We start from the raw sequence: 15001 nt of genomic DNA, 5'->3' as shown, positions 1-15001 counted from the left end.
CGAGAAGGTCAGGAGGTTATTGCGAGAGAGGTTATTGCGAGAGGAGCAGAGAGAAGGTCAGGGAAGGTAGAAAGACAGGGAAAAGTAAAAGAAAGGAAAAGGAAAAATAAAGAAGTAAACGCTAGCGTCAAGTTGTCTCAAGCCCCTCATTTCAATCCTCAGCCCTTCTCTTTTCGTGCCTACGAATCCCGTGGGTCGGGACACACCTCTGTGCCAGGGTCCCTGCTGCAGGGCCCACTGGATCCCAGCATCAGCTCCGAGCCAGGTCCCCCGCTGGAGGAAGCCTGGAAACACAATACCACCGCCTTGCCAGGCCCCCTGCTGGCAGTCACCCAGGAGCACAGCACCAACTCTGTGTTGGCCTGCCTGGTGGAGGACTCCTGGGAGCACAGCACCACCTCCAATCCAGGCCCCCTGCTCTAGGGTCCCCAGGAGTCCAGTACCACCTCAGTGCCAGGCACGTAGCTGGAGGGGGACCAGGAATGCAGGACCAAATCCATCAGTCTAGCCCCTCAACCCTCCAGCACCACTGTAAGACCTCCCCCAAGGAGGCGCCTCCTGCTGCGTAGCAATGTGGTGGTCCCTGAAGAAAGCCTTGACCATGAAGCAAATGCTTACACTTCAGACTATACCCTTAATTCCAGCCAAGGTGGGAAGGCCAGAGCTTGGAGGATAGTAAACACAATATAGAAAGGGTTTGGCGTGGTAAAGAAAAGGAAAGGCAGGATAAGTTTCTCACAGGCAAAAAGTTTATTGTGCCCCAGTGAAGTTCACTGACCCCTGCGGGAATCAGAGAAGTTGCGCCTCTCAGGGCATGAGGGTAATCTTTTACAGGACCAAGTATGACTTTGTGGGAGGTAGAGTGAAGTTGCTTTTCAAAGAAGTTATTCTCTCTTGTTGTTGCAGCTTGTTGTTCTTTCATGGCTGCTTATCAGGCATGGTGCAAACCGGTTAGAGCCAGCTCCCGGGATACAGGTGGCTGCAGTTTCAAATTCCTCCCTCTGCCTCATCGCTGCCCCGGCCTCGAACTTACATTCCGACCTCTTAGTTATAGGATAAAGGGGGAAGTATTCTTTCTGGCTACTTCCTGCTGATGCGGGGCAGTGTGAGGAGGAGAGGTCAAGAAGCAAGGTCAACAGCTGGGCTCACCGGTGGGGAGGCTTGAGTAGGGGTATAGCACTAGTTGGTTGAAGGTGATGCGAGTCATCTCTCGAATGCAGTGTTGGATGAACAGGAGCATACAAGGGGCAAGGAGAAAAAATAATGAAATTAGAATTAGTGGTCCCTTCAGGGGAGTACCCATGTAGCCAGAGAGTGACTCAGCCAGGCAAAAGGAGAGCTGTCTCCCTGTGCCTGATGTTCAAGGTCTTCTGCCAATTGCAAGAGCTTTCTTACATTTTTTTCCACAAAACCTGATTCACTGATGTAATAGCAACATTCTTCTTTGAGGAATAAGCAGGTACCCCCTTTTCTGGCCATTAGGAGATCCAGAGCCCTTCTATTCTGAAGGGAAACCTCGGTGAGTGAGGTTAGTTGCCTCTGGAGTGAGGCTAGAGACATTGATGACCAGTCTATGGCCTCCTGAAGTTTATTTGTGAGTTCCTGTGCAGAACGAAGAGAGTGGCCAAGTGCCCCGCCTGCAAAAGAGAGAGATGCAACAGAGGAAGCCATGCCTAAGCCCACTAGAATGGGTAGGAAGGTTGCCCTGCAGGTACGCCTTGGGTATGTAGTTGCCAGGCGAGCTCTGACTGTCCATACAGCGCTGGTTGGGGAGTTACTGGTACTGGTACACAGGGAGGTGTCACCATGGTGTTAATACATGAGGATAGGGAGCTGTTGCACCATAACAGAAAACTGGAGGATGAATAGAGGGGATTTGAGATGGTGTGGTTATAAGTACACAAATGTGATAGAGGGGATGGTGACAGCTTTCTTTGGGGAGCCAACAGCAAACCATAAGTAACCGTTCCTCCCGGTCTGTTGGCTCCCAAAGGGGGATTTCAGGATGAAAGGAGCAAGGTGTTGCCTGGCTTAGACCGGTTGCATCCATGGGAACTGCAGCTAGGAGTGGGCATTGAAGGGATGCACACAAAAAAACAGTGAGTGATATTGAAACTGGAGTTAGTTTAGTTTAGAAAAGTTAGAGCTGCTTATAAAATGTGGATCCATTGATATGGATCAGGCTTTATATTAGTTGGTTTATCTGTTCTAGTAAGATCTGTTCCTGATGGACTATATCCTGAGCTACTATTACTGGGGAGTGACTGGACTGAACATACTCTCGCAAGATGTATAAGGTGGCCACTGGTCTGGAATTACCAAGCCCGTATATAGCCACCCCAGTTCCTGTTTGTCATTGACTGTCCCATAGATCCAAGATTTGGAGGAGTACAGAGTTCTTTTTCCTGATCATAATATAATTGTCTGCTTTCCTTGAGGTTGATGCCCTATTTGGTGAGTTTTGCATAACCAGTACACGCAGCCCCCATATTCATCCCATTTTGGGTCTGTGCAGTATGAGGCTGGGTTTGGTCATATTTGAAGCACAACATAAGATAACTTTTATCCCTGTTTGTAGGGACATAAAAATAGTAACAGGAGCCACGCATCCTGTGTTAGGACTGTCAGCCTTCCCCACTAGATTAGTAATAGAGCCATAAGATTGACTTTTTTTTTTTTTTAGGTTTCCCAGACCTTAAATTGCCAGACATATATAGGAGATAGGTCAGGTGAGGTTACTGGAAGAAGCAGGTATAGCAGAAATGGTGAGCCAAGTAGGCCCCAGAGGTTTACATACATAGTAATGCTCTGGTGAGGCTACCTTTACCCTGGACAGGTGGTGCCTGGAGGGATTACCCAAGTCTTTAACTGCCATTGGAGGAGTCAGGATCACCGTGTGCGGGTTGTAGCAGCTTTGGCGAAATGACTTTTACAAGAACCTGGTCTCCTGGGTCAGCAGGCTTGTTTGCCGATGTGGGCACAGGTTGTGGCAGATATCGGTCAGTGTGTTCCCGGAGGAGCTGTCTGAGCAAAGAGAAGTATGGAAGATATCCAGCCAACAGTGTAGGCTGCACTGGGAGTACATGGTTAATAAGAAAAGGTCTACCATATATTAGTTTAAACGGACTCAGAAATAGAGGGCCATGGTGGGGGTGGCCCAGATGCACATTAGGGCTAGTGGGAGTAAATCAATCCAAGATTTGTGTAGTTCAGAAGAAAGTTTAGTTAGGTGGTCTTTGGTTAAACTGTTTACTTGTTCTATCTTACTGGAAGATTGCGGTCGGTAAGGAATGTGTAGTTTCCAGGTAATGCCTAGGGAGGAGGATACCTGGTGGTTAATCTTGGAGATAAAGGCAGGTCCGTTGTCTGACTGGATAGTGTTAGGGAGGCCAAAGCGTGGAACGATGTGGTTAATTGGGGCTTCAGCTACCACCTGGGCTGTTTCTTTAGTGGCGGGAACGGCCTCCACCCACCCAGAGATAGTGTCTACCATAGTAAAAAGATATCTGATTTTCTTGTGAGAGGGCATGTGGGTGAAGTAGATTTGCCAGTCTTGTCCTGGGAGATGTCCCCTCATTTGATGACCTACAAAGGAGGGAGGACATATTCTCCCTTGTGGGGATACTTTGGAGCATGTTTGACAGCAGGAGCAGGTTTCCCAGATAATCTTAGTGAAGGGTGAAAGAACAAAGGCTTAAGAAAGTGAACCAGTGAGCACGGCCCAATGTGTAGTGCCTTGTGTACTTTTTGGATAATGTCAGAGGCTTGCTGTTCAGAGAGAGCCAATTTATTGTTTTATTTTTTTTTTTAATAGAATTTTTTTTTATATATACAAGAACCAGGATACAGGCCATATGCGCGGGAGGGTGAGATGATTCACCAAAGACAGAGCAGGGAACAGAACAGGCAGATTGATGAAATACACTGCTGAGGGGAGCAGCGGGCGAGGCAGGAGAGGTTTGCAGAGCAATGTGGGACCCTCACTGGCCGGCCAGGATCAAACCAGCGCTGCAGAGGCTGTGGACAGCTTCACAGCCCTGCGGTCAATCACGTGTGCCACCAGGGGAGGCCCCAATTTATTGTTAAATGTAACCCAACCTTGTTCTCCTTCAGTGCCACCCTTGGAAAGATTTGTCCGTTCATTAGGCTTATAGAGGGGTGAGATAGAGGGTAAAGAGAGAAACAGAACACGTGTGACAGAAGGCTGGCAAGGGCGTGTCAAGGCCCTGGCCGTTTCATCCGCTATTTTGTTGCCTCGTGTCACCTCCGAAGAGTCTAATTGGTGTCCCTTGCAGTGAACTATGGCCACCTCGGCTGGCAGCTGGAGGGCCTCAAGCAGTTTGAAAAGGAGGAAGGCCCTGCGCACCTCAGCTGGTGTCCAGAGGGGGCTCTCGGAGGTAGCCTTTGCAGCCTCAGATAGTGGTTTGGCTAAGAAGGCGAAATTAGGAACCCAGTGACAGAAAAATCCCACCAAACCCAGAAAGGACAGAATTTGTTCAGCATTTTCAGGGACCAAGAGGGAGCGTATAGCCTCCTTACAGTCAACAGTGCGTTGTTTGGTAGAGGGAGTGACCCAAAGGCCCAAGTAGAGGTGGAGAGCTGTGCTTTTAAAGGCGAGGCCCGGTATCCCTTAGTACTCAAGAAATTTAAGAGTTGTGCAGTGTGTGTGATTGACAGTTCCAGTGAAGGGCTGCATAAAAGGAGGTCATCTACATACTGTAGGACAGTGCTAGGACTGAGATCACAGGCTGCTAGATCCATGGCGAGGGCCTGTTCGAAGAGGTGAGGGCTTTCTCTAAACCCTTGAGGCAGGACTGTCCAGGTGAGTTGCTGAGATGTGTTTGTGTCAGGGTCCTCCCATGTGAAGGCAAAAAGATGATAACATTTTGGGTCAAGGGGAATAGTAAAGAAGGAGTCCTTTAGGTCTAGGACTGAGAAATGAGTAGTTGAGGGAGGAATGTGTGAGAGAAGCGTATAAGGATTAGGAACGACAGGGTGTATGGGGACCACCACATCATTGATAAGGTGCAGATCCTGGACTAGTCGGTATGAGCCGTCAGGCTTTTTAACAGGTAGGATGGGAGTGTTGCAGGGTGAGCTAGTAGGAACCAAAAGTCCTTTGTCCCAGAGTCATTGAATGATGAATTTGAGATATCGCAGATGGCTTAGGGAGATAGGGAAATGAGGACAGGCCGGGAAAGAGATGGGGTCTTTGAGAGAGATCAGGATTGGTTGGTGATGAGTAGCCACAATTCGGGTAGAGATATCCCAGACCACGGGGTCAACAGTGGAAGGAGACAGCGGGGAGTCCTGAGGAGGATTAGGAGGTGTTTGGAGCAGTGGGAGGATAAGGGCAGCACTAGGATCTTGGAACCATGAGAGAGTAGCCCCGATTTTGGTCAGGAGGTTGTGTGAAGCAAGAAGGCATGACTAAGAAAGCGTGAACTAAGGGCTTGATATCTATTTGGCAAGGGATAGGGCCAGTAACCTGAGGCTGAGGGGGTTGGCCGTCAACTCCCATAACCAAGATCTGAGAAGGGTAAGTCTGACCTGGGTAGGAGGGGAGGACAGAGAAGGTAGCCCCCGTGTCAACCAAAAAGGAGATGGACTTACCTGCTACCTTGACCATTACCCTGGGCTCCTCGAAGATTATTGGTGTTGATGAGTCTGGGCCTCTTCAGTCCTCATCTGCCAAAACCAAGACTGCTGGTGGCAGAGTTGCAGGGGCTGGAAGGACTGGCCCACCATGGCCAGGCGCGGGGGGGGGGGGACAGTCACATTTCCAGTGACCCTGGATGCTGCAGATGAGACACGGTCTTGGCGGAAGGTGGGGTTTGGGGCAGTGTTTGGACCAGTGGCCCTCCTGGCCACACTTGAAGGAAGTTCCCAGCGCTGTGGGGCCCATTTTTGTCTTCTGTCGATCGGCAGGCGCTGTGGTCATTGGAGGAGCTGGACATGACAGCCTCAAGGCAGCAACTAGGCCTGAGCTTGAAGCTCAACCTTTTGGCGACTACGGGTCTCTCTATCCATCCTGTCCTGTTCCTCCCTGTTGTTAAAAACCTTAAAGGCCATGTTCAACAGGTCTTGGATATTGGAGGCTGCCTGAGATATGAAATGGGTAGCCAGGACTGTGGTGCCTCCGGGTGAATGAGGGTCGAGCCTGGTATATTGCTGGAGGGCTTCAGTGAGGCAGCTAAGAAAGGCTGCTGGGCTGGGTTTTTTTTTGTTTTTGTTTTTGTTTTTTGGGGGTTTTTTTGTTTTTGTTTTTTTGGTTTTTTTTTTTTAGGTGGACTGGGAGATTTTTCCCAAGCTTATCAAAGTTTATAGCCTGTTGCTTGGAGACCAGCCAGGAGGCAGGTAATAAAACAGTCTCAGTGAGGGGGTGTGTGGTGGCTAGGATGTGAAAGAGGGGGGCTGGATTGTGTGGGGGCTATGGATGGAGGGCAGTTGGAGGCAGGTCTTGGATAAGGTGGGGGGTCCCTGAGTTGCTGAAGGAGGTGAAGAAAGAGAATCTAGAGGATCTGAAAAAGTTGATGACCAGTCGTGAGGCAGTTTTTTAGCATCAGAGGCAGAGCTTTGGGAGGGTGGGGAATGAGAGGAGTCTCGAGCAAGGAGGACTTGTAAAGTGTGGCAGGTTTTTAGGAGAGGGGATGGGAGGGAGGGACAGGAGCACAAGAGAAAGAAAGCCTGGACATAAGGGATCTCTGACCATTTTCCATTGCGGTAACAGAAATTGTTTAGGTCTGTAAGGACTGTGAAATTGAAAGTGTTGTGTTCTGGGCAATGAGAGCCATTATCCAATTGGTATTGAGGCCAGGCAGTGTTGCAGAGAAAAATGTGTCACTTAGGGTATATATCTGGCCTTAGTCCCAGCCGACGGAGGTTTGAGAGAAGGCATCCCAGTGTAGTAACTGGATAAGGCTTAGAATTTGCAGACCCCATGGCTAACCCAGCTCCTTTTCCCAACCAACAGGGGGCACAGTGTCAGGACGCGGTATCCCACGAGACTGAACTAGCCTACAGGGGGCACAGACCCAGGATCGCAGCGTCCCATGATTCTGTTCTGGTCAACAGGCAGGGAGCAAACAAGTGTGGGGGATGTCTCCACCACTCGGTTGTTGCCTGCAGGACAGGAGACAGACAGACGAGGGAGACGTCTCCACCGCTTGCCTGTTGACTTAAACCGGGCACCTAGTTGGGACAGGTGTCTCCAAATCCAGGACTAAGTGTAACAGGGGGTCAGCTGATTTGGGCCCATGGTTTCAGGACAGCCGACCAAACAGGGAGTTAGGAAAGGAGCTGGATAGCCAGAGGCGAGGGCTTCCTAGGAAGGAGGGTCAGGCAGAGGACTTACCCCAAGTATCCAGGCCGGTGGTGGATGTGAGGCGTCTGCAATGGAGATGAGAGGTCCCAGGGACAGGAAGGCGGCCCCGGTGCCAGGAGACACAGCCTTCCCAGGTTCAGCACCCAGATGAAAGGGTTTGACACAGTAAAGAAAAGGAAAGCCAGGCTAAGTTTCTCACAGGCAAAAAATGTATTGGGCCCTGGTGAAGTTCACTGACTCCCGCAGGGGTCAGACAAGTTGCCCCTCTCAGGGGATGAAGGTAATCTTTTATAGGACAGGGGGCCTGGCCTTGGTGGGAGGTAGAGTGAAGTTGCTTTTCAAAGAAGTTGTTCTCTCTTGCAACTTGTTGTTCTTTCATGGCTGCTTATCAGGCACGGTGCAAACCGGTTAGAGCCAGCTCTCAGGATGCAGGTGGCTGCAGTTTTAAGTTCCTCCCTCTGCCTCATCGCTGCCCTGGCCTTGACCTTACAAATATTAGCATTTTGCTGCATCTGTCCACCATTCCAACTCCACAGCAGAGTTCACACAACCAGAGACTGAGAATATCTACCGCCACACCCTGCAGAAGTCCCACCCAAAGTGCAGCCACCCAGTGGCCATGGTGAACAGTAGCACACCAGGGGAAGGTGAGGCTCTGGAGAGGGGCCAGAGGCTGGGCCCAGTCAGAGGGGACAGGAGCAGCATGAGATGCTAGGACTGGAGCACAGATATCTGGGGAGCACTGTAGTCCAAGGAGCAGAGAAGGTGAAGGGCCAGGAGGGCAACGGAACTGGTGAAGTACTTGGAGGGGAGCAGAGCGGGTGAAGGGTGGGGGCTGGAGGGTTGGGGAGAGATGAGCAGATGAAGGGCCCCAGGAGGGGTGTGCAGCTATGCGTGATGGAGCATCCAGAGGCCCCAGGGCTAGTGACATGGGAACCCTGGGCCTCACTTCCCCATCTTAGGCTCTGTCCCCTGAAGGCACCCTGTCCCCTTGCTGGGAGACTCCTGCTGTCAACCCACTGGACAACATACGGATGGCACAGAGAACGCAGGAGCTCTTCTGTCTGAGTGGCATTGTCACTGACTGACAGCCATGGTATGTAGCAAGTCCCCCTAAATGTGGCCCTTTTTAAAAACTGAAATTCCAAGTTGGAGAATCACTCAACCTCCAGTTAGTGGCAGCTCCTAGGGCCTCCTGGTTTCCATCGAGCCTTTTAAAATCAGGTCTGTGCAGAACGCCCCAAGGGATTTCACTGGCAAAAGAGCATCCTAAACAGGTAACTGTGCTTGGGCTTTATTGGTTCTTCTATTCCACGCAGGTCCTGGATGGTGTGGGAGGCGGCTGCTGATGGACAGAATGGCTCCCCACTGCAAGAGGGACCTACAGGAGACCTGCTCTGCCTGCGGGGCACTGGGGTGTGGAGGCATCTCAATGCTCTTTCTCTGCCTGCAGGAGATAGTCAGAAATGGATTATTCTGTGAGCATGTCTAGCCCATAAAACATTAACTCAGTGTTTGACACCGACTGCATTTGCTTCTCATGTATGAATGCACCCACACTACAACACATGGGTCATCAGATATCTGGATTTGCTTGAGAATTGTAGAAAGCATTTAGAAAATTTTAGAAAAGTCAGATAGGCCACATGGTGATATCACGGTGACATAAGATAGTGAAACAGACCTACCAAGGAGTATGTCATTAGGTATTTGCAATATTTTCTTTAGGCATATGTGCATGTCTTGTGCAAGTGTGCGTGTGAGTCGGTACATGTGTGTGTGCATGTGTGCGGTTCTATAGGTAGGAATTGTTCATGTCCCTTCTACCATCAAAAAGACACACAGAGAGCTGTAGAGAATTGGTATCATGGCTTCAAAAGTGAGTCCTCCCTGGTGACGGAGGGTTTCAGCACAGCACTGTGAAGATATGGGCAGCCTCTGCAGCACGAGCTCAATCCCCAGCCAGCCAGGGAGTTACCCACAAGGGCCAGCAGACCTCTCCTGTGTCCCTGCTTCTGCCCTCAGCAGTGGATTTCATAACATCTGCCTGTTCTGATCCCCAAATGTCTCTGGTGAATCCTCTCAGCCTCAGCACCTCTGGCCTGAACCCCGTACTTGTATGCATAAATAAATAAAACTAAATCTAAAAAACCCTACACAATTGTGGCCATGTGATTCTGGTGACGCTGATTGAAACACCTGAGCGGAGGTGAGGACTAGGCAAGTGGTTCTCAGAGCTGGGATTGAGGGAGATGTGGGTCAGAAGGAGACATTTTGAGGTCATGGGTCTGTAGGGATGTTGGAAACCATGGGATGGATTAGTTCAGTTAAGGACAGTGAAGCAAAGGAGACATGCAAGCAGGTTTGAGAGAAAAACTGGAATGGGCATTGGAATCAGCAACCGAAACGGAAGTGGCCATGACATGCTCTGCACCACAGCTCAGCAGCAGCAGCAGTTGGCAGGAGGGAGCAACAGAACCTCTCAAAGCCACTGATTGCTCAGGCTCCCCAGGGGCAGACAGACCAGCGGGAAGCCTGCCCCGTGTGTCCTCACACCCTGAACCAAATCAAACCCTCTGCTCTCTGGACCTGGGAAAAGAGGTACTGGAGCAGTATCAGTCCCCACTCCCCTGAGCCAATGCTTCTGAGCTTCAGGGATGCTGACTGGGATCCAGGCTGCTCAGGTGAGACTCAGGTCTCTGCTGATACCTGAGTGAGCAGAGTAGGTTTGGAGGGTGAAAGGAATCTGCAGCCTGAGTACACCCATCAGTCACCTGCACCCACCATTTCCAGATGCCAGGTAATTCCTGGCAGGGCTCAGGTGCACAGCATCTAGACCTGTCCTTTGCCAACTAACTCCCCCCTCCCCTGCCCCAATCCCCAGCTCGAGTAAGGAGCAAATTTTTTTTTTAAGATTTATTTATTTATTTATACAAGCACTGGGTACAGTCAGAAGTGCGGGAGGGTGAGAGAATTCACCAGAGCCAGAGTGGGGAGCAGAGCAGGCAGAAGAACAGAAGTACACTGCTGAGGGGAGCAGCGGTCGGCAGGAGAGGTCTGCGCGCCATGCGGGACCCTCCTCCGGTGGCCGGGGAGTAGCCGGGGATCAAACCGGTGCCGCAGAGGCCGCAGGCAGCTTCACAACCCAGCGCTCAACCACTGCGCCACCGGGGAGGCCCAGAAGCAAATATTTCTAAGCCAGAAATCTCAGTGGGAGCTGACCACCCCCCAGCTGCCCCCAGCCCCATCTGAGTCACATCAGAGAGTGTCCCCACAGCACAGAGCGACCATGGCAGGCAGCACCACATGACGACACACACCCTGCATTGTGCTGCTGGTGACACTCTTGACAGTGAGGGAGGGGGCTGTGCCCTGGCACTAGCAGACAAGACAGGAGAGCAGCAGACATGGGCAAGAGGGAACCCACAGGCTGAGTTTTACAGCATCTGCCCGCCTGCCAGAGCCACTCCTGCCTCTGGCCTGCGAAGTGGACAATGGGCATGCTCAGCTCATGGGCAAAAATGGAGGGAAACCATGTCCCAGAGTGTTTTCAATGTTAGGATGTGAAGAACAGACTGTGTTGAGTCTCATGCTCACGACTTTGTGTCGTTTATTATGTCAGTTGTTGGCATCATGTCATTTTGAGAGGCATCAGAGATTAAGGCAGTGACAGTATGGGGAGATCTTGAAAAGCCAAAACCTAGGACAGGATTTCTCAGCACAAATGAAACAGCCTCTCAAGCATTCTATGGCTTGTCCTTAACTGTCGTTAACTGTCGTTAACTGTAACTGTCGTACATTTCAAACTCTAGTAGGTCCCGTAAACACATCTCTTGGTGGTAGCTTTTTCTTTAAAGCTGAGAAACCACTGGGGTTTCCCTCTGCCGATGGATGGCTGTGGCCTCTGGCTCTGACGCCACAAAGAGCCACTGTGAAGGCACCAGCAGAGCCTACATAAGCCCTGCCGGACTGCGGCTGTGTCCTTAGGAGCCAGGAAGCTTTGGGATAGTGACCTGTGGACTCGGACAGAGAGAGCAATAGCGTGTTTTGGTTTATTTGGTTTTCTTTTGGTTTATTTGTTTACTTATTTAGTTATTTGTTTTAGCTGTTTATTCGTGCACCACGGGCACAAAGGTGGCCATCAAGGACATCTGCAAGTCCGAGCTGCCCGACCTCCGACTCCTAACCCACGAGATGGGGCGCATGAAGGCACTTCACCACCCGAACATCTTCAAGCTATTCCAGGTGGTGGACACCGGGGAGGAGCTGCAGCTCGTGATGGAGTCCGTGGATGGGGGCGACCTGCAGGACTACCTGAGCAAGCGTGGGTGCCTGTTAAAGAGCGAGGCCCACCAGATATTTCAACAGATCCTCTCAGCCCTCAGCTACTGCCACGCCAAAGGCATCGCACACCGGGATGTGAAGTCCGAGAGCATTCTGCTGAACCAAGAGAGAAAAGTAAAGTGGCGGACTTCGGGCTCAGCGTCCAGGGCTTCAACAAGTAGCTGAGCGTGTACTGCTGTACGCGGCCCAGAATACAGGGCTCCCGAGGTCTACCTTCGCCAGCACTATAACGGACCCACGGTGGACATGTGGAGCCTGGGGGTCATCCTCTACTGAATGGTCACTGGCACACCGCTCTTCAGGGGGGACCAGCCCTGGGGAGATCAGGGACCGCGTCCTAGGCGGGTACTTCCACCCACCCTCCTACCTCTCGGGCCAGTGCCGGGACCTGCTGACCAAAATGCTGGCACTGAACTCCCAGAGACGCAGCACCCTGGAGAGCATCAAGCAGCACCCCTGGGTGGAAATGAGGAAGGGACTCCTGCCCTTCAGCGAACCGTCCCTCGGCTACCAGGACCCAGCCATAATGAAAGCCATGGAATGTCTGGGCTACCAGAGGCACGAAATTCACCAGGCCATGGAGAAGATATGATGAGGTCACGGGCACATACCTGATCCTCCGCTCCAGGAAGCAGGACAGGGAGGAGGACCACGAGAAGGAGGAGTGGTGGAGGAGCATCTCCTTCCATGAGCCCTTCCCTCACACTGTGCCCCATGGTGACCTGGATTCCGTGGACTTCCCCCCACAGCCTGAGGTTTCGGGGAATACCCAAAAGCCTGCAACACCAGATATCCTTCGTAAACAGGCAGTCCAACAGAGGGGAAAGGATGCCACCCCGGGGAACAAGGACATCTCTGCCAGAGTCCCTGAGATGGAGGATGCCCAGGAGCACAACACCACCTCCTTGCCAGGCCCCCTGCTGGAGGATGCCCCGCAGAACAGTGCCACCTGCATGCCAGGCCCCCCGCTGGAGGATCCCCAGAGAAGAGCTGACCCTCCCCACTAGGCCTTGTGCTGGAGGACGCCTGGGAGGACAGCAGCACCTCGGTGCCAGGACCCCAACTGGAGGATGCCGGGGAGCACAGCACCACAACTGTGCCAGGCCCCCAGCTGGAGGACATCGGGGAATACAGCACCACCACTGTGTCAGGTCCCCAGCTGGAGGGGGACCAGGGCCAACGCCATCAGTCCAGACCTCCAGTCCTCTAGCACCTCTGCCAAGGCGTGGCTGGTGCCATACCAATGCAGTGGCCCCTTCAGAAACAATCAGCCAGGTGGAAAATGGTTGCCTTGCAAGCCCTCAAGGTGTTTCCAGCCAAGGCAAGAGGGCCAGAGCTGAGAGAATAATAAACAGAATCTTGACATTTTGTTGCTGCTGTCCACTATTTGGACTCCACAGCAACAGAAAGTAAGAACATCTACTGCCATACCCCACAGAAGCCTCCGCTCCCTTCCCCCAAAGCACAACCACTCAGTGGACATGGTGACCAGGAGCACACCAGGGAAGGGTGAGGCTCTGGAGAGGCTCAGGGGCTGGGCCCAGTCAGAGGGGCCAGGAGCAGCATAAGGCACACAGGACTGCAGCCCAGAAGTCTGGGCAGCACCGATGTCACTGGAGCACAGATGTCCCTGGAACAGTGCTGGTGAAGGGCCAGGAGGGCAACGGAACTGGTGAAGCACCTGGAGGGGAGCAGAGTGGGTTAAGGTTGGGGGGGGGCGGCGTGGAAGGTTTGGGGAGAGCTGAGCAGGTACAGGGCCCCAGGAGGGGTGTGGGGCTGTGTGGGCGGAGCCTCCAGAGGCCCCAGGGCCAGAGGCAGGAAATCCCGGGCCTTGCTCCCCCATCTTAGGCGCTGTCCCCTGAGGCCCACCCTGCCTCCTTGCTGGGAGAGCCATGCTGCCGACCCCTGGGCACATGGATGGCGCAGAGGATGCAGGAGCTCTTCCATCTGAGTAGCAATGTCACTGACTGACAGCCACGGTAACAAGTACCCCTGGATTTGGTCCCTTTTCAAAACTGAAATTCCAAATTGGAGAATCACTCGCTCGCCAGCTAGTGGAGCTCCTAGGGCCTCCTGGTTTCCTTCTGAGCCTTGTAAAAGCAGGTCTGTGCAGCCCGCCCAGAGGGGATTTTGCTGGCCAAATAGCATCCTGAACAGGTAACTCTGTGCTTGGGCTTTATTGGCTCTTTTCTTCCATGCAGGTCCCGGATGGTAAGGGAGGCGGCCACCAATGGAAAGACTGGCTCCCCACTGCAGGGGGCACCTCCAGAGGACCTGCTCTGCCTGCAGGAGACTGGGTTGTGGAGGCATCTGAAGGACACAGTCAGAAATGGATAATTTTGTTAACATGTCTATCACGTGACACATTAAATCAGTGTCTGAAACTGACTGCATTTGCTTCATACAGATGAATGCACCCACACTTCCAACACATGGGTCATCGATACCTAAATTTGCTTTAAAATTCCTATGATCAGCAGTGAAAATTTAGAAAATTTTAGAAAGCATTTAGAATATTTTAGAAAAGTCTGATTGGTCCCGTGGTGATAACACAGTGACATAAGATAGTGAAGCAAAACTCCCAACGAGTATGTCATTAGGTATTTGAACTATTTTCGTTAGGGTTATGTGCATGTTTTGCAATGTGTCTCTGCAAGTGTATGCATGCGAGTCTACACATGTGTGTGCATGCAGCTAGCTAGTGCTGTGCAGCATTCCTGATGACCGGTGGCTATCATCACTGATGCTACCTGTGTGAAGCAGCTGCCACTTGTGGATACAGTGAGCTCTTTGTTTCCCCTCTTTGTAAAATAACCCTTATGGTTGTTGTTCTGGAGCCTAATGTGTCTTGCAATTGTGTGTGTGGGTGAGAACCCACAGACAGTGGCCTGTCTTCGTGTCGGGCACTGTCTTTTGAGTCTAAGCTCTTGGTCTTAATTTTTGGCCTTTTGGCCTTCTGGGGCTTTTTGGTGGCTTCTGGTCTCAGAGACTGGGCAGGTGGGTGGCCATTCCACCTATCCAGCCTCCTGCCCTGTGGCTCATTTGTGGCCTTCTTCACCCCTGTTTCACTGACACTCCTAAGCCAATGATTCTGAGTTTTGGGGCTCTCTTTGTGCTCCAGGCTGCTCAGGTGAGACTGTCCTCAGCTGATACTATGGGTGAATGATCAGGGTAGGCCTGGGGTGTGAAAGGAAACTGCAGCCTGAGTAGCAACAGACCCCCATTGTTCACGTGAACCCACCATTTCCAGATGCCAGGCAATTCCTGGCAGGACTCAGTGTCACAGTCTGGACCTATCCTTTGTCAACATCCTCCCTCCCCAAGCCCCCCATT

General features: G+C 51.9%; 1 protein-coding gene and 1 long non-coding RNA gene across 4 annotated transcripts; one reads left to right on the top strand and one right to left on the bottom strand.

The window, feature by feature from the left end:
- Positions 1 to 710: 710 nt before the first annotated feature.
- Positions 711 to 7842, bottom strand: LOC119250960 (uncharacterized). 2 transcript variants are annotated; one of them, XR_005126467.2, is made up of 4 exons: positions 7355 to 7842; positions 5614 to 5688; positions 2798 to 3024; positions 711 to 1637 (listed from the first exon to the last, which is right to left on the bottom strand). It is a non-coding gene; the product is annotated as an uncharacterized LOC119250960 (long non-coding RNA). The 2 variants fall into 2 exon arrangements; XR_005126468.2 differs by having other exon boundaries at positions 711 to 3024; positions 7355 to 7837.
- On the top strand, positions 7703 to 13360 carry LOC119250959 (serine/threonine-protein kinase MARK2-like). Of its 2 annotated transcripts, XM_037518508.2 has the most exons (3): positions 7703 to 7971; positions 8644 to 8802; positions 11430 to 13360. In XM_037518508.2, exons 1-3 carry the CDS (start codon positions 7944 to 7946, stop codon positions 11831 to 11833), a joined length of 591 nt encoding a protein of 196 aa, XP_037374405.1. In that variant the 5' UTR covers positions 7703 to 7943; the 3' UTR covers positions 11834 to 13360. The 2 variants fall into 2 exon arrangements, with proteins under 2 accessions (XP_037374405.1, XP_054553755.1); XM_054697780.1 differs by lacking the exons at positions 7703 to 7971; positions 8644 to 8802 and adding an exon at positions 10095 to 10124.
- The last annotated feature ends 1641 nt before the right edge of the window (positions 13361 to 15001 follow it).

Source organism: Talpa occidentalis, unplaced genomic scaffold, assembly GCF_014898055.3.
Source record: "Talpa occidentalis isolate TD23 unplaced genomic scaffold, MPIMG_talOcc4v2.1 talOcc4.19, whole genome shotgun sequence".
In the NCBI taxonomy this organism is placed as follows: domain Eukaryota; kingdom Metazoa; phylum Chordata; class Mammalia; order Eulipotyphla; family Talpidae; genus Talpa; species Talpa occidentalis.
Note: the sequence above shows the minus strand (reverse complement) of the source record. Positions and strands in the feature narration are given on the sequence as shown.

Bases quoted from the DNA above. Each gene is read 5' to 3' on its own strand.
- LOC119250959 (XM_037518508.2), top strand. From the start codon at position 7,944: ATGGTGAACAGTAGCACACCAGGGGAAG. The intron at 7,972-8,643 runs GTGAGGCTCTGG...TATTCCACGCAG, and splicing joins CAGTAGCACACCAGGGGAAG to GTCCTGGATGGTGTGGGAGG. The intron at 8,803-11,429 runs GTGAGCATGTCT...TATTTGTTTTAG, and splicing joins AGTCAGAAATGGATTATTCT to CTGTTTATTCGTGCACCACG.